Source organism: Panthera uncia (assembly GCF_023721935.1).
Source record: "Panthera uncia isolate 11264 chromosome B3 unlocalized genomic scaffold, Puncia_PCG_1.0 HiC_scaffold_1, whole genome shotgun sequence".
NCBI classification, from domain to species: domain Eukaryota; kingdom Metazoa; phylum Chordata; class Mammalia; order Carnivora; family Felidae; genus Panthera; species Panthera uncia.
This window is the reverse complement of record NW_026057582.1, coordinates 130349428-130368915: the sequence shown is the minus strand read 5'-3', so window position 1 is coordinate 130368915 and position 19488 is coordinate 130349428. Positions and strand designations below refer to the sequence as shown.

General features: G+C 40.2%; 1 protein-coding gene across 10 annotated transcripts in view; it reads left to right on the top strand.

Annotated features, from left to right (window-relative positions):
• Positions 1-19488, top strand: part of MCTP2 (multiple C2 and transmembrane domain containing 2) — a 248416-nt gene that overhangs the window by 146178 nt on the left and 82750 nt on the right. For all 10 annotated transcript variants that reach the window (XR_007453911.1, XR_007453912.1, XM_049614044.1 and 7 more), the window contains 3 exons: positions 13022-13123; positions 15780-15854; positions 17978-18097. Coding sequence is in view for 8 of the 10 variants with exons in the window: in XM_049614044.1 (XP_049470001.1) it covers positions 13022-13123; positions 15780-15854; positions 17978-18097 (297 nt within the window). In the remaining 2 variants the exon portion in view is untranslated. The remainder of the gene's footprint in view (positions 1-13021; positions 13124-15779; positions 15855-17977; positions 18098-19488) is intronic.

Here is a 19488-nt window from a genome sequence, read left to right as displayed (position 1 = left end):
TGTGTGTGTGTGTGTGTGTGTATATGTTTATTTATTTTTGAGAGAGAAAGAGACAGAGCCTGAGCGGGGGGAGGAGGGGGCAGAGAGAGAGACAGAGGGATACACAGAATCTGAAGCAGGCTCCAGGCTCCAAGCTGTCAGCGCAGAGCCCGATGCAGGGCTCGAACCCGCGAACTGTGAGATTATGACCTGAGCCGAAGTCGGACGCTCAACCAACTGAGCCACCCAGGCGCCCCAGAGAATGTATTTTAACATTTATTTAGATCTGTGTTTTTCCCTTTATTTAATATCTACTGAATAATGCTTAATTAACACGTCTTGGGCTGTGCATTTATGATACATTAAATCATTAATTCTCTGAAAACCTCATGTGGCAGGCTTTATTATTATTAGTTGTTATCATTACTATTACTGCTATGGACAAATGAGGAAACGGAGGTATGGGAAGGATCCTGTTGCTGGTAATTAGTCGGGGCTGGATTTGATTGAGGCAGTCTGATGTCAGAGCCTGGGGTCCTGAGAGGAAGTTATACTTCCACAGTGCGTACCTGTTACGTAGACATCATGCCGAAAGCAATGACCAGGATGTGTTTTGTGCAGCCACTGGTCTCAGTGCCATAGGGTGTGGGACGGGTGAGACGCAGAGTTGAAGACTGGCCCATCTTGGCTGATGCCTGTGGAATGAATGCACAAGACCCCAAATACCTTTTTTTCTTTATCGAGGTGTATTTGGCACAGAATGTTGTATTAGTGTGCAGGGTGGTGATGCGACCAGCCTGCATGGGATGCCACCCCCTGTCACCGTACAATGCTGTCACAATAGCATTGGCTGTATTCCCTATGCCGTACCCTTCATCCCCAGGACTTCCTCGTTCTACCCCTGGAAGCCGCGACCTCACGCTCCCCTTTACCCATGTTGCCCATCCCCTACGCCCCTCCCCTCTGGCAGCCACCGGGTTGACCTTTGTGCTCACACAAGCCCTGAAACACGAAGTGCTGAAAAGAAGGAAAAGAAAACGCAGAGCGGGAGGAATGGACTTAAGTTTAGGAAGACTTTAGGAAGTGGGGCGTTTGAGCTGGCTTACAAGGAGGCTGGTGTTGATAATGTGCTAAGTGCATTTCAACCTGTTAAATAAAAAGCCTGTTCTGAAGTCACCGTGTCTTTGAATCAGGGTGAATGGGCCGACTGACTATGGGCTCATTTAAAAAAAATCCACGTTCTAAAATCAGTATATCTGTTAATGGTGGCGAATTGTGCAAATCATGTACATATGTTTAGATACACAGAATCCAGGCCAGCGGGTCACTCTTCCATATTTTTCATTTTTGTTCAGGTCCTCAAATCAGATAGCTGCTTTTTGAATGGCTATATAGATAGGGAAAACTTTTTACTCATTAAAAACAGAAAATTGCCATTAGCATGGATTATAATCTGAAGACTTCTAATCTGTGCCCATTTTTACATTATTCCAAGCATCCTCTAATCAATAACATAGTAAATATGCATTAGAAAACAAAGCACATTTTAGAGTTTTAAAATATTTCCAGCATAGACACTATCTGCTCATCATTATCCGATTCAGTTAGAGTTATTTAACATTTCGATCCATAATCAAGTGATTCTCATCAAGCTGGGTTCTTCTCCTCCAGGAGCATTTCTTTTTCTTCAGACCTATGGTTAGCATTTCAGAATTATGGAACGGGCCCATGTAGGAAGGAAGACTTAGAAAATCCACTTCATGCAAAATAGGAAAAGCATCTGTCTATTTATTGTTAATTCCTAATATCTAAGAGAAGATCGTCTGTCATTTGAGGAGGGTCCTACGTTTTGATACAAATTTGAGACCTCTTGGGCAAGCCATCCCAACAGATGCAGTGGAATTCATGATCAGGAAACATAGGCTTTGTGCGGCCCGTGACAGTCTCTGTGAATCCATGTGCACGGGAACGAGCTGCACCAGCAACGGCTTCACTTAATTAGTTTTATGGGACAAATTTTCTGAAATTGCTTGTACCAAATAAATGCCCATACACATCTTCATTTGCATTTCCAATTAAGTATTTGCCTGTTTCACCTATGATGGGTTTTGTGGATTGTAATGGACACAGTCACACAATCATATTTTTTTTCAAGTTAATGCTGAAATGTTGGCCGTTAAGATAAAGAATATTTATTTTTTAGAGTTTATTTATTAATTTTGAGAGAGAGAGAAAGAGAGTGAGTGCAAGTGCAGGAGGACAGAGAGAGAAGGGAGAGAGAGAGAGAGAGAGAGAGAGAGAGAGAGAATTCCAGGCAGGCTCTGCAGTGTCAGGGTAGGGGCTCAAACTCATGAAGCATGAGATCATGACCTGGGCCGAAGTCGGATGCTTAACTGACTGAGCCACCAGGCACCCCAATAGTATTTATATTTTACTTCACATTAATGTATATGGATGTCTAGCCGCCTGAAAATTTTAGCGGGGCTAAAATGGCTGAAACACAAACACTCAACTCTCCACCCTGATATGTCCTTTGAAATAAATTTTTCAAAAGATAAAATAAGGCAAGTTTGTCTTATTGCCCCTGGAAACTAGGAAAGGATACCTTTAATGTGCTGGAATCCTCGTGAACCATTATGTAGTATATAAGGTGGGTGGTATTTGATTAGGACGGACAAGCTAAGGGAGTAAGAATAATGCCTTGTGGGATTCCCCTGGTGTCTTGGAACAAGAGTATAGCAAGTATAAATCTGAGCATACTATACGTGATGGTAAATGCTGAATGGGTTAAACTTTCTTTAAATAGAAAAACCTGTTACAATGAGTAGATGCATATAATTTAGCTACTGCGTCTTTGAGACGGGCCACATGTGGTAAAACAGAAATGGGTGAGCAAAAGTGTAACACGTACATGTAAATAAGTGGTAACTCAGAAACATACAGAGGAGATTATTTTATGGGTCCCCAAACGATTTCATTACCAATAAACTTAAGGCAGACATGAATCGTTATGTGAATAATTTCCCACAGAAGTATGTAGGTATGTTAAAAAATATTTGAACTGTAAGAAAAAATTACTGAGAAACACAAAATGATTATATCATCTGTGCAGTTTTAAAAATATCAGACACAAAAAAATAAATAAGGCTGTAATGTGATGTGTTTTGAAGGCCCAGATGTTTGAAATTCCAAGTTCCACAAAGCCAATGCTAATAGCTAAAGTTCCTGCACACCATCCCAAAGCTACTAAATTTCTAGGGCTGAGACCCTGGAAACTATTTTTTTTTTTTTTTTAGCAAGTTCTTAGATGAGTTTTAGGCATCCTGAAACAGTGATTCTCAAATTTTAGGGAATAAGCAATAAGCTTAATCTAATATATATGCATAGACACACATAAATATATAAATATTCTGCTCAAATACCTATTTAATGTGTTTAAATATTAGTCATGTTGTGGGCTCACAACTGCCTCGGTAGATTCCAAAAAAGGAAGAAATGATATGGTGGTCACAGTGTTGGGCAGATATATTAATAGCAAAAATGAAACAAGCATCAAAACATTTGGTGGGAAAAAAAATCCCAAGTAGCGAAGGTAGATAATCAAAAGTACAGGTTACAGACTTTTTAGAAATTAGCAATGAAATACTCTACATACAAACTGTGGATAAGGGCCAAAAGTATGACTCAGAGGAAATCCTTACCTTAAATGTTTTCATAATTAAACAACAAAGGTTGAAAATCAATCAAGCATCATAACAAAAGGTAAACTAAAATAAATAAAATTAAATAGGAGTTTGGGAAGATTAGAAAAAAGAGCAGTAATGTAGAAAATATGTAAACAGTATATCTGATAGATCCAAGCATTCGTTTCTTCAAAATCCGATGAAATGGAGAAGCTGCTTACGAACCTAATGAAAAAAAGGAAAGCATATATTACTAAGACTAAGGAAACGAGAGATATAGGGATTGCTATGAAGAGCATAACTAAATTTTGCTGAAGAGTACGGAAGAAAACTTGAATAAATATACATACGGACATATCTTGAGAGAATTTGGATGTTGTAGAGGTGTGAGATCTCCCCAGATTACTATAAGTATTTTTTTAAAGGTTGGTTTTGCTGGTTTTTAAATTTTTTTTAACGTCTTATTTTATTTTTTAAGAGACAGAGAAGGACAGAGCACGAGCAGGGGAGGGGCAGACAGAGAGGGAGACACAGAATCCGAAGCAGGCTCCGGGCTCCGAGCTGTCAGCACAGAGCCCGATGCGGGGCTTGAACTCGTGAACTGCGAGATCATGGCCTGAGCCAAAGTCGGATGCTCAAGTGACTGAGCCACCCAGGCGGCCCGATTACTATAAATATAATACAGCTCCCCATTTGGAAAAATTAAGTGCAAAAAAAAATAGAGTGAAAAATTATGTTTAAAATATAATTAGAGAAACCTGAATATCAGGTATTGAACACATTGTACAGTGAAACAATTTAATTATGGAAATATTGGGAAAAAAATCATCAGAGAATTCTACTCTTTTCTCCCTGTGTCCTCCAGTCTTCTCCTCCCAATAAGAAAATAACAGATTCATATTGTTTGAAGAGCAATTTTTTTCTTTTAAACTGTAAGGGCACTGGCATTCTTACATTACTGAAATGTACTAGGGACATAAAGGAAAATGGAAAATTTGTGAATTTATTCCTTGAGACTAGAAGAATTCTGATATTAAAAAAACACAGAGTTAACAATAGCAAAAAAGAAATCCTACGCCTTTCATGGAAGACCAGTGAGACTTAGCACATTAGGAAACATAATTGTGTAATTTATATTATTAATGTATTAATGGAGAAAGAAAAAACTTCAATAGATGCCAAAGGAACACTTGATAAAATTTAACATCTGTTCTTGATTTATGAAAAAAAAAGTTTAATGAATAAGTAATTGATTTGATGTATCAGAAGTATCACAAACATCAGACTTATTATTGAGAGACCAGAGATATTCTGAATTTAATGAACTTCTATACTGACAAAATTAACATTAAGTTTTTTATGTCAGATCCAGCCAATGTAAAAATACAAGAAAAATTATATTTTAATGAAGGAAACCATATTATCTATCTGATAATATCACATTATATATATAAATAAGTATAAAGAAAATTAGTAAGTAGCATTTTGGAATAAACAAAGGTCAGTAAAGGTATAACCAGGATCAAAATTAAGAAAAAAAAAAAAAAAGAGTAGCTTTACCCAATAGGAAAACATTTTAAAAACTTAAAGCACCAAAGGGTTTAATAGCAGGAAACAAACAAACAAAAAAAACAATTATAATGCTTAAGACCTATGTGAGAAAGTTCTAGAACTGTACTAAAAGCATGAAAAAAGACAAAACAATTGGAGATCACTGTATATATAATAAACCTGAAAGATGAAGTCACTGAGGAAAGGGATAAACGAAGTGATCACCATATAATTGATTCTGGGAAAGTCAGTTGCTTACTCATCAGGGAAAAATGCATCCGTGTGTTACACTGAACACAATAACTAGTTTACCATGAATTAAAGGTCAAATACTTGGAATAAACTCCGTAAATAAAACTGCTAATAAAACGGGGAAGTCTTCTGTAAGAAAACCAGGAACGCTAAAGGAAAACAAATCCTAAGAGGTCAATATGGTGAAACAAATGTTGCCATAGTGCCACATAGAAACAGATGGATAATGTCACTAACATAGAACGCGATCGTTTTTTCATCTATGAGGAAGGGACAGTCAGTCTAGGGGAAAAGTTGATTCAAACAGGTGCAAATCCAAACACTCATAGGCACAGAAAGGTGTGTGCTTTATTCAGTAATGGTTGTGGTCCTTAAAAGTACAGATGGTGGCACCAGACCACCTGGGTTGGCACCCAGTCTTGTCCCCCTCATTGGCTGTGTGATCTTTGACAAGGTACTTAACCTCTCCGTCTCCATGTTCTCCGAGATGACATGAAGGCGATTCTGCCTGCCTCGGAGGTCTGTGGTGAGGATTTCAGCGGTTTGGTGAATATGTAGCGAGTACAGGAGCACACCATATGTGCTTCCAAGTATAATCTATCCTCTTCATCGCCCTTGTTTCAGTGATGTAAATGATCAAATTAGTTTAGCAGTGGGATTAACAAATAGGGTAAAGATTTTTCATTTCCAGGGGTTATTAAGAGTAGAAAAAGGACTCTCTCAAACGCAGTGGGACAGAACCATCACTCGGTACAAGCCTGGTAGAAGGCACTTAGACAAAATGGATTAAAATTTAATATACACAGTCTCTGAGCATCTATATTCTAGGTATTTATACCCATGGCCACACAGATGCTAAATGCCGGAAAGGGGAATTGAATCTAAATCTAGCTTCACAGCCTTAGCACTGTCCACTGTTAATAAACATATGAAAGAAAATGTTCAGGCTCATTAGTTGTTAAAAAAAAGAAAAAAAACACCCACATATTAAAACAACCTGAGGACATTTCATTCCTCTGAAATTGCTGTATATTAAATAAAAATTCCTGCAGTTGGCCAAGTTGCAAGGAAATAGAGATAGGCTTATTCGCTGAGGCTAGGAGTGTAAATTAATACAGAATCTGAGAAGGGCTAATTGACAATACTTGGCCAAAACCACAAAAAATAGGTATGTGCTATGACTCAGCGGTTCCACTTCTAGGAATTTGTTTTTGGGAATGCATCATGGATGCACAAAGGTGGCCATGTGTAAAATCATCACAGTGTTTACAGTGAAAGATTGGAAACGGTCTGGGGCGCCTGGGTGGCTTGATCGGTTAAGCATCCGACTTCGGCTCAGGTCACGATCTCGTGGTCCGTGAGTTCGAGCCCCGCGTCAGGCTCTGTGCTGACAGCTCAGAGCCTGGAGCCTGTTTCCGATTCTGTGTCTCCCTCTCTCTCTGCCCCTCCCCTGTTCATGCTCTGTCTCTCTCTGTCTCAAAAATAAATAAACGTTAAAAAAAATTAAAAAAAGAGACAAGTGATTTAAAAATATACAAATTAATATAAGACAAAAAAATAGATGTAAATTTTTAATAAGCAGTTTCTGTGTCCTTGTCCTTGTTTTTCATTGCCTTCTGCCCATTATTTCATAACAACCTCTGAGATCTGGATAATTTTGCATTCCCATTTTACAGATTAGGAAACTTGAAAATAGAGGAGTTTTGTAACTTGTCCAAAGTTATTCAGCCAATCTGAGGCAAGGTCAGAATTTAATCTCCATACATCTGCCTCTGAAGTTTTACATTTTATCCAATACACTAAGATCCCATTTTCATAAGATGAGTAAATACAACTGTCTAGTGAAAACTAGAGATGTTAAAAAAGAAATAAATATAAACGTGATGTTTTCTTCTTTTAAACCATCTTTATAAATTTTACACAATTCTTATAATTAATGTATGTTACTTTTATAAGATAGCTTCTATTTTATTTTTTTAAATGCTTATTTATTTATTTTGAGAGAGACAGAGAGGAGGAGGAGGAGGAGGGGCAGAGGGAGAGGGAGAGAGAGAATCCCAAGCAGGCTCCACGCTGTTAGCACAGAGCCCCACATGGGGCTCAATCCCACGAACCATGAGAGCGTGACCTGAGTCGAAATCCAGAGTGAGACGCTTAATTGACCGAGCCACCCAGGTGCCCCAAGATAGCTGATACTTTAGAGAGGAGTTGAAAAATGCTGGGCACGCCAAAGTTTTCTGCCGTTTCCAAAGTTCAGAGCTGGGCTTTGGAATCAGGTAGTGGGGCATGATGGATGGCCTCGGAAGGGAGAGCGGTGGGATATAAGTGGTGAGGGTCTGGGGTAATGAATTCAATGCGATCTCTCCCGGCTGGTGGTTGACTCTATGTCAGAGCTTGTGGGCTTTTTAATTTCCCGTGTTGTTTGTAACTCACGCCATTGGAAACAGGCCTGCTTCCAAGTGGGGATATGAATGTGAATCATTACCTAGTAAAATGTATTTATTTTCCTCTTGCCCAGCCACATGTCTGTCCACTTACATTTTATTGAAGAGTCATTTTGTAGGTGCAACCGCTGGGACCGACTATTGTATTGTGATGTTGTCACATTAAAGTATTTTCCCCTTTGTGCGGAATGAGAAATGTCTGATGATGGCACGATTGTTGATAGCCAAATGTTTTCCATTTTTTCACATGAGGGTGAATGTGGGGAATCAATATGACGCCTTAGTTTGGAGTTTGATCTTAAATATGTATCGTTCCTTTTCTTTTCTTTTTTTAATGTTTTTATTTATTTTTGAGACAGAGACAGAGCATGAGTGGGGAGGGGAAGAGAGAGGGAGACACAGAATCCGAAGCAGGCTCCAGGCTCTGAGCTGTCAGCACAGAACCCGACGCGGGGCTCGAACTCACGGGCCGTGAGATCATGACCTGAGCTGAAGTCGGACGCTCAACCAACTGAGCCACCCAGGCGCCCCTGTATCGTTCCTTTTCTTAAACCAACTGTTAGTTTTATTCATGCATATTGATTACGACTAACTTTTCTATTGAATTCGTTGGTAACTGGTCACATCAAGGAAGTTTATAGTAAAGCATAATTCTTTAAAGAGAGTTCCAGGTGAGAAAAAGATTTCGGTCCCTGTTCCACATACCAACTTCTGTTATATGCTGGTTAAAAAAAATGTTTTCTAAAAAATGAATGTAGTATCTTTTTGACTAAAAATTTGGTTTTGTCACCCAACTTTTAATTTTTTTTTTTCCAACATTTTTTATTTATTTTTGGGACAGAGAGAGACAGAGCATGAACGGGGGAGGGGCAGAGAGAGAGGGAGACACAGAATCGGAAACAGGCTCCAGGCTCCGGGCCATCAGCCCAGAGCCCGACGCGGGGCTCGAACTCACGGACCGCGAGATCGTGACCTGGCTGAAGTCGGACGCTTAACCGACTGCGCCACCCAGGCGCCCCATCACCCAACTTTTAAAGAGTTACTCGTATTTACTATGCTAATGCTTGTTTAAGAAGATTTAATTTAACTCTTTTAAATAAAAAAAATATATATATTGAATAGTTTAAAGATGATTTCAGGTCAGATTAAAATCTAAACCAGACTGGGGGCACCTGGGTGGCTCAGTCAGTTAAGCGTCCGACTTCGGCTCAGGTCGTGATCTCATGGTTCGTGGGTTCGAGCCCCGCGTCGGCCTCTGTGCTGACAGCTCAGAGCCTGGAGCCTGCTTTGGATTCTGTCTCTTTCTCTCTCTGCCCCTTCCCACTTGTACTCTGTCTCTCTGTCCCTCAAAAATAAATTAATGTAAAAAAAAATCTAAACCAGACTATCTTCTCTGTAATTTGTCCTCTGGCTCCAAAATCCTGAATCATTACTCAGAAACACACTTCCCATACTCTTATATTCACTGGCTAATTTAACCAGGAATTAACTCTTAGCATGATCTTTTTTTCTTTTTATTTATTTTTTAATGTTTTTATTTCTTTTTGAGACAGAGAGAGAGCACGTGAGCAGGGAGGTGCAGAGAGAGAGGGAGACACAAAATCCAAAGCAGGCTCCAGGCTCTGGGCTGTCAGCACAGAGCCCGATGCAGGGCTTGAACCCACCGACCGTGAGATCATGACCCAAGCCAAAGTTGGATGCTCAACCGACTGAGCCACCCAGGCGCCCCAGCATGAGCTTGATAAAACCTTTCTGATAGATCATGTTTTTTTTTTTTCTTTTCTTTCTTTCTTTTTTTTTTTTAATAAAAGGACATGAACATGCCCATTTCCCTGATTGTTGAAGTCATATTTCTAATTATATTAAATCCATATTGGGAAGCCTGGGCGGCTCAGTCAGTTAAGCGTCCGACTTTGGCTCAGGTCATGATCTCATGGTTCGTAGGTTCAGGCCCCATGTTGGGCTCTGTGCTGACAGCTTGGAGCCTGGAACCTGCTTCAGATTCTGTGTCTCCCTCTCTCTCTGCCCCTCCCTTGCTCCCACCCTCTCTCTCTCTCTCTTTCTCTCAAAAGTAAATAAACATTAAAAAAAAAAAAAAGATTAAATCCATATTACTGTTTTGTAGAGATGCCTTCCCCAAATGATTGCCTAATATCTGTGCTTTTTACCTACGAAAAGGTGAGTATGCAAAATGTGTATGTCATTTGGAAGAATCATCTCATAACAGGTTAAAGACATGATCTGTTATTTTACCCAAAGACCCTTATCTTCCAGTGACATTAAATCATCTCAGATGTCAACCCAGGAAGACTCTCCACATGAACTTAGAGACCTCCTTTTGTCATAAAACGAAAACCGTATCATCCTTTTTTGCCTTGATAGACAGACATCTAAAAATTAAGTTTAGATCTTAATTTAAGTGACTATCTCATACCTAGAGACAAAAGCATATATAGATTCTCTGCTCTAAGTTTACTTTTGGCTGCGTTTTAATTGTTCTACCATTTAATAAAGGTTTTAGAATTATAAACTGACAGAAATGATTTTCTGAGTTCTAAGTATAAATGATAAACATAATTCTCGACAGGAAAAATATGGCTAGCTTCCCTTTCCTGTTGTAAAGATGCTTTCATACAGCAGTTTGGCAAGTTGAGATGTTCTAGAACTTTTTGTCCTGTGTTCTTGTGTTGGAAGTTAAATTATATATTAAGACTGTGAAAAATCAAAATATTTTAAAAATAGTCCCTTTGGGTACTATTTCGGTGTTTAATTATAATACTAAGTATTCAACTACATTGACATGCTGTTAACTTAAAACATACCCCAATTCAAAATAGGATATTTCCTCTTTCCCTTAGTCTTTCTCTTTTCCCAAAAGATACTCCTTATAGCAGACAGACTGAAAAATTGGAATCAACCAAGTGTTCATCAGTAGGAGAATTAATAGGTTCATATCCGAATATTATATAGCAGTTTAAAGAAATGAGGCAGATCTGTATATGTACAAATTATCAAGTCATATCGTAGATGCACAGTGAAGTTGAAAAATGCTATTTCCCACAGGCAAAAAAATTTACTGACTTTTTTAAAGGATGTATTTATGAATAATAAATCCTCAATACAAATTTAGGAAGGCTACATGCCAAATTCCTATCTAATTTCCATCTGGGGAAAGGAATTGTGGTATTTGTAGAAATTCAAAGGGGCTTTTGTTTTTTTCTGTAATTTTTCAAACGTTTTACAAATGCATAAACTTGCAATTGACATATCGTAAGATAATATTATGTGAAAGTGCCCAACATGAATAGCTTTAATTATATCTCTAGCTTTAATAACTGATTTAACGTCCCGGGGTGGATTCTGTGTTTTTGCTGACACAATACTAGGACATTGAAAAAGAGGAAAAGATCATTTACCAAAAAATCAAAACCAAATAAAATTACTATAATATATATATATTTTTTTTCTACTGATACCTCAAGTTCTTCTGTTGACCTTTCCTAACCCTTAAGAAATCATGGAAATTTTAAGATAACAGTACAATGACGGTGGGTTGAGGGACAGCTAAATTGGACTGAAGTCAGGTTGGCAAGTTGTCATGCTGTTTTTGTATTTATTTCTTTCAACTTTAACACCCACAATTTATTAAGTGAGACTGTGGATAAAAGAGGAAGCTCAGAATCCTGTTTGGACACCGTTTAGGAAGGAAATCAGGTCTTTATGGGGCACCCCCTTCCTCTTAGCCACTGGCCAGGAAAACCATCTTTCTGTTTAAAACCTATTCAATCCGAGAGGTGGAGTGACTTTGGGAAGGAAGGTGACCTCTCCCTTGTAAAGTGGAATGGCTGTGTTTCCCCCCATGACTTATTCATCTCATTTCCACCACTGTTTATAAGAACACTTGTGCTGAATGCTTATAGTGACAGCAATAGTCAGTTAAAATATGGCTCAAATTCCATGCCCTCAAATTCCCTACGTTAATTCGAATCTTTGCTCATTACAATCGCAAATGGAGCTTTTGGGTAGTTCGAGCTTTGCTAATGTCCTTTTGGGGTGAACAGGTATGCTTCTTACAAGCCAAGAGTTTAATCAGTGCCCATACTGCTGTGTATAACAAAAGCATGGCTGGCCCCAAATCTGGAAAGATCTGGTCTTGAAGGGTCCGAGGTCATTTCCAAAATGGAGGTATTTTTCTTAGATGCCTTACATGCCGGGGTCCAATGGCAGATTAGGGTATAAAGGTGATGTGTCCTGCTGACTGAGGGAGGAGATCAGATGAACTTGTGTATTTTGAAAACTTTTCAGCGTTTTGTGTGTTGTAAATATTTGTGGATTTTGACCTCAGCTTCAGTGATGCTCACGTATTTAATTTGCATTGCTTCACGGCTGTGAAACACCGATCATCTTATTAAAATCAGTCCCTTTATTCATATCTCAAAAATATTTTAATAACTGCTTTGTTCAGAGAGAATTTTAGACTTACAGAAAAGTTGCAAAGATGATCCAGAGTTCCTATATACCCCTCACCTCGTTTCCCTTGAAGTTAAACTTTTCACATTGCCATGGTACATTTGTCAAAACCAAAAAAAGAAACCAGACATTGTGTTTGACTGTTAGCTAAACTCTGGTCTTTATTTGGATTTTACCAGTGTTTCCAGTTTTTTTTCTGTGCTGGGATCCAACCCAGGGTACCACATTGCATTTAATCATCTTATCTCCTTCTGTCCTCTCATTTGTGACAGTTTCTGAGTCTTCCTTTTTCCCATGACCTTGGCAATCTTGAGAAGTACTGGCCAGGAATTTTGTAGAATACTTATCATTTTTAATAAATAAAAATGTATAACTGCTGGGATTTTTGAAAGAAAGCCCACATCGACCTATGAATAATTTGTACGACTAATTTTTCCACTAATAACCCAGTTTCAGCCTGGTGGCTGTTACTTTATCTTCTTATCAGTTATAACAGCACTCTCGAATTTAAAGTTGATGCATGATGAATTTCAGATTTGTTGCCTGTCTTGCTTCATGTGTGGGTGCCTTGTACAGCCTCAACTTTACCAGTTCAGTTTAGCCCCCCTAGAAAGTTTGTATTTTATCTATTGTTTGTGACAGATTCGAGATGGACGGCCAAATTGCTACATACTGAAGAATAAAGATTTAGAACAAGCTTTTAAAGGAGCTATTTACTTGGAGATGGACCTCATATATAATCCGGTAAGCCAAGCTGGGCCATACATCCCAGCTTCTCTGTACCTAGCCTGGCGAGACTCAAATCTGCGTAAAATGTTTCTGAAATGTTGCAGCTAGAGAGAGAGAGAGAGAGAACAGGGTTTTAAAACTCAGCTATAAAATCAGTTCGGGACAATCCGGTTTTCAGCTCGTATTAATCCTGTTGAGCCAGGAGAATTGATGGTGTTTAATTCTCAATACATCTAAATGTCAAAGAAAAAGAAAAAAGCAAAAATTGAAGGAGAAATTCGTTTTTTATCTTTATCACCTGTAATGTTCTCTAAGGCAACGATTGGGGGTCAGACAGAGGTATTTTCAAGCCTCTGACATGTTATTTAGTTGTTAAAGTAGATGTCCTGCCAACCAACACTATCAAGACAAGTAATTACCCATTTGGAAAGTACAGTTAAGGGAGGAATTTTTAAAGCGTACCTTAAACCTTTAGTTCAATATAAAATATGTAAATATTCCTTTGCCAATCTTTAGGTGTGGGCATAAAAATCTGTTTAAAAAATTTTTTTTAATGTTTATTTATTTTTTGAGAGACAGAGAGACAGAGTGTGAGTAGGGGAGGGGCAGAGAGAGGGCGAGACACAGAATCGGAAGCAGGCTCCAGGCTGTGAGCTGTAGCCCAGAGTCTGATGCGGGGCTCGAACTCACGGACCCTGAGATCATGACCTGAGCCGAAGTTGGATGCTTCACCCACTGAGCCACCCAGGCGCCCAGAAAATCTATTTTTTTTATAGCATGGATCATGTTTAGTTCTATAACATATTCCTTGCAGCAATATACTCATAACATCTATAATAATACCTAGTTTCTGGTTTTTTAAAAGTGGAGATCTACTTGAAAGATAATCTGAATATAGAATTTTCCAGACTGTTTTTTTTCCATCAAATCATTACCTCAATAACAATATCTTTTTTAGTGACTGACCTCGTTATCAAGGCTTTCTAGAGCAACATACATTTCAAGTCTTCGGGTCCATGCTTGGATTTCAATGGTTTCTATGATAATTGGTTAAAAATATGGAATTATGATAATGGGCAGAACTGGCATAAACAGGTTCGGAAGTCAGCGCAGTTGATTCTTCGTAGACCTACAATTCGATGGTTGTGAGCAGATTCCTAAGCATGCAGAGAAGTGGCCTACTTAGCTGTGACCATGCATACGCCATGGTGTCAGCAGTAGGTTCTAGAAAGGGAAAGGAGAGCACAGGTTAATCCAGTTAGTGGTATACACGAATGTAGGATAATGGAGCTTTTACAGTAATTATAAGAATGGCGGCCATTTAGTGGCCACCTACAAGGGGCCAGGCTCTGACATTATTTCATTTAATCCTCGCGCTAAACCTGGTAAATAGGTATCATTAATGCCATTTTATCATGAGCAAATGGAATTAAATAAGAGAGCTGATTTACTAGTAAATGAGTGAGTCAGCATCCAGCTCCAGATCTTTCTGTCTCTGCAATTATTCCCGTGCTGCCGCCCTGTTTCTTGTTTAGTGTAGCTCAGAACTTATTCATAAAATCAAGGACGGAGACATTTTTATGTTTTTATTCTCCACAATGCTAGAACTCTGGGTACAGTCTTCAGTCTGGAAGTCGTTGATGTTACTTCCTCTTTTCCCCCGTTGATTTGCCTTCAAGGAAAATCCTAAGTGCATCTTGTGCCACAGATGACCCTTCATTTCCTGTTTTCTTCTGACAAGCACTTGAGTATAGACTACGCACAGGGGCGCCTGGGTGGCTCAGTGAGTGCAGCATCCGACGGTGGCTCAGGGTCATGATCTCACAGTTTGTGAGTTCGAGCCCCTCTTCGGGCTCTGTGCTGACAGCTCAGAGCCTGGAGCCTGCTTCCGATTCTGTGTCTCCCTCTCTCTCTGCCCCTCCCCTGTTTGCGCTCTGTTTCTCTCTGTCTCTCAAAAATAAATGAAACATAAAAAAAAAAAATTTTTTTAAATGTATAGATTATGCACAAAGGTGAAACCTGAGTTTTAGGGAGGAAAGCTTTACGAAAAATACATGCCAGTTATATGATTTTCCAGTTGTCCATCTGATTAAGAAGGACTTGAATTTTATTCCTTGAGACTTTCCTAGAGTATGGTGATTGGGACAAACCGCTTCACCTCTCTCAGCCTCAGTTTATTCCCCATAAGATGGGTCTCAGAGGATACATCTCCTTATTTTTCCATATACTTGGGAGGAAATGAGATTCTTGGTGGAAAGACGTTTCTATAAGCTGGAGACCGGTTTTCACAGACCAAGTATTCCTGGTAAAAATACAGTTTTAAAACCCTGAGAAGGAAGTCTTGCTTTTTAGAGACTAGTCCAAGAACTTCATGAACCCACTCTGGGCCGTGGTTAAAACACCTCTGGTGATTTTCAGAGTGGATACAGCTCACTCCAGAGTCTCCTGGATCCTGTCTCACCTGCCCAAGTGACTAGCTGGTGAAATGAGATCCCCGGAAACACGTGAGGAGCCCAGAGATTAGTCTCCATTTCTCTGCTCCCTGCCGGGGACCTTGGGATCAGAAGATACTGGTTTCCACGTTCTTCCCAGTCATTAATGAGAAAAAGAAGAGAATGAAGTCCATTTAAATGCTGCCCTTTCCTCTTTTTCAACAATGATGTCTTTCTAGGTCAAGGCGAGTATTAGGACCTTTACTCCCAGAGAAAAGCGCTTTGTTGAAGATAGCCGCAAGCTGTCCAAGAAGGTAGGTGGGTACAGTCAACTGGCTTGTGAGTACACTTAGCACCGGAAGTGCTTATTAGTCATTACTTAGCGGCTCGCCCCACCTCCCTCCTCCCCTCCCTTCCGTCCTTCCTTCCTCCCACCCCCCTCTTCCTCCCCTTCCTCCTCTTCCTCCCCTTCCTCCTCCTCCTTCTCCATGTCTCCCTCTTCTCTCTCTCTCTCTCTCTCTCTCTCTCTCTCTCTTACTCCACCCCAGCATCTCTCTCCAGCCCCGCTCCTTCCTTGTCCTCCCATCTGTCCCAAAGCAAGTCAGCACAACAAGAAGGGAAAGACTGGAAACCTATGTTGGATGAAGCAGAAGGAGTCAGCCGCCCATGGATCTCCTGGATCGTTCTATAACCTAGTGTCAGCCTCTGTAGACGTTCTCCCAAATTTACTGGACGTGCCTAGGCTCCTTCAGGGAGAGCCAGTTCCCTGTCTGCCCTTCCAAGGCTTCCGGGAGGTGCTGTACCCAGAGAGTCCTTGAGTGGATCAGCCCAGCGGATCTTAGGGGCGTCTAGCCTGGAGGTCACCCACGGCCTGGTCCTGCCACTTTCTTATTGTCTAAATATTTGGAATGTGTTGGCATTTTACCTCCTTATGAGTTAACTGCCGCCCTCCCCCACCGCCGCCTCCTGTTTCCCTTAATTCCTCTCTCATCAGTTTAACAAAAAGTGAAGATCATGGCCCAGTAGGGAAAGTTTTGAATTTTTTTTTTCTTTTTACCGTGACCTTTATGTTTCTTTTCAGAGTCCCTCCCTGTCTTATTCCGATGACACAGTTCAGAATTTCACTCGGTACCTATTGTCCCTCTTCAGTTGTGTAACAAAGAACAAAGTGTCCCTTTTTTAAAGTGTTTATTACTTCCACCATTTCCTGAGGGGTGAGCAGCTGTGGATTACATAAAGCAGTTAAATATAAATGCATCTCCTCAGCCTTTCGTTTCCCATGAACTTGTGGGCACACTTGGGAAGGGCCTGGAATGTCTTTCGAAGGGAGCATCCCGATGTTTTCTTTCGGCCTGCCATAACATGGAATGTAATATGTGTTGGGTGTAATCTGAGTAAATGTCATTTCTCCTTCTCCTTCTCTTTCTCCTTCTCCTTCTCCTTCTCCTTCTCCTTCTCCTTCTCCTTCTTCCTCTCCTCCTCCTCCTCCTCCTCCTCCTCCTCCTCCTCCTTCACTACCACTGCCTTGTGCCCTATTTACTTGTAAGTTAAAACCCAAGTGGAGGTAGGTGGGGTAGCTGCTTGGCAAACAAGTTGAAATGAATCTGGGTACAACTGGGAGAAAAGACGTGTCCTTTGCCAAACAGGACCTCCATGTGGGGTGGCTTTGAGCTCTGAGAGCATCAGGGGACTGGGGGGCTGAGATCCTGGGGTATGTTAGGATCCTCCCCACGTGCCTCTCGCCACTGTGTCGCCATGTTTTTACACAGCTGAAGCTTGTGTTTATGATCCGAGTGCTTGAGATCACTTACCATGTGACAGCCACAGAGCCCCTAAGTTTTCTTCACAGTCTGCAAGGTTAATACCAAGATGGACCCCATTGTAGAAGACAAGAGATGTTAGGAAACAGGTCCGAGGTTGCACAGCCAGGAGGTAGGAGAGCTGGGTTCTCCTCCCAGAATTATATTTTCCTATAGGCTTTTTTTTTCCTGGACTATGTGAGCTAGAATACTTGTACATTTAGTTTCCAAAGCAAAACCATCCATTTCCTTCCAAACTAAAATAGATATTCACTCCCATGCTCTCTCTCTCTACCTATCCCTCTCTCTCCCTGCCTCCCCCTACCATACACAAATTCACGCACACATGAAATGCCAGGCTGCTGTAGCTTTTACCAGCTCAGTTTTGTCCCGAACACTATTAAAACAGGCTCTTCTCCATCAAAAGAGCTGTAAAATGCATTGTATTTTTTTCCCCCTCTGGATGATCGTGTTTAAAAAAGAATTTTTTTTAGAAGAGGTGTTAGGACTTTTGCTTTCTATTATTTTTTTAATTGGCAGCTATACACAATATAATTTAAATGCCCAAGCTGCCTGATCTAAAGAGAATATTTGGAGTATTTAAATCTAGTTCCCTGTTTTCCATTTTTTTTTATTAGATCTTATCAAGAGATGTAGACCGTGTGAAAAGAATCACCATGGCAATGTGGAATACAATACAGTTCCTTAAAAGCTGTTTCCAGTGGGAATCCACGTTAAGAAGTGCAGTAGCGTTTGTGGTAAGCTTCCTTTTTTATCTTCAGATGATTTGCCTCTGAGTCCCAAATCCAAATGCAGATGGGTTTTATTTTACGGACATGAAGCAGAATAACACGCTTTCAACATAGCTGAAGTTCACACCTGTAAGGAAACCGTAAATGGTATCCGTTCATCTTTCCGAAATACACCATAGCATGGGTGATTATACTGGCGATGTCTTTGTAAGGCTGTACTTACATCAGATTTGCCATTGGAAATCCTTTAAATTACCCAAATCTTACTCCTGTGCTATCGGTAAATTTAAGAGATCCAACGTTTAGATATTTTTAAATGGTTCTTATTCACTTAAGAATGTGTCTCTGTACATGGTGGTGATTATTATATTAGCATTAACTGTGTATCAGTCCCTCCATGGTATACATTTCTCTCCCCCTGTCCCAGTGAATGCCAGTGTTTTTTTTTGAAAAAGGACAGGTGAAAAATCACATGACTACATTGCTCTAATTTATGTGTTGAGTAAGTATTCACCAATTTGATCCCAAAATTTATTCATATCAAACCACTTGAGTCATAATTGATGACCTCCCATTACACGGTGGCCCAGCACCACAAAAGAGAGTGACTGATGTGTGTGAGATGCACTCTTCTCTCTGATGATGCTGGCCCGTCCTTATGAGGTGTAATAAAATCACAGAATCTCAGCAGAGCAGCAAGAGATCTTAAAATCACCCAAGTTAACCACTGAGAGTCCAGGAATCTGACGAGGCCTTGAAAGTTGGTGCAGTGCCCCTCACATTACATCTCTGGACATTCTCCGCCATTCGCAAAAGGACTTGTTCTTGATGAGATTGGTCTTGTCAGACGTGGGAGGAGAAACCAAATCTCTCCACTGCTAATCTGGTGCCTTTTATATCACGCCATTAATCTGTGTAAGGTGCAAACATCACACTAGGGCCTAATAGGGATGTGTGAGTGATTCTGAGTCATGGTCATTGGTAAATCATGATCCATCTTGTCTCTGGTTTTTGTTGTTGTTTGTTTGTTTGTTTGTTTTAATTGTCATTGGTCTCTCCTACCCCACAGGCATATCCTCATTAAAAAAAAAACCACAAAAGGGGCACCTGGGTGGCTCAGTCGGTTAAGCGTCCGACTTCGGCTCAGGTCACGATCTCACAGTCTGTGAGTTCGAGCCTCGTGTCAGGCTCTGGGCTGATGGCTCAGAGCCTGGAGCCTGCTTCCGATTCTGTGTCTCCCTCTCTCTCTGTCCCTCCCCCATTCATGCTCTGTCTCTCTCTGTCTCAAAAATAAATAAAAACGTTAAAAAAATTAAAAAAAAAAAACCACAAAAAACAACAACAAAAAAAACCTAAGATGTCTGTGGCTTCAAGGTCACTCCCACTGTTATTCCATA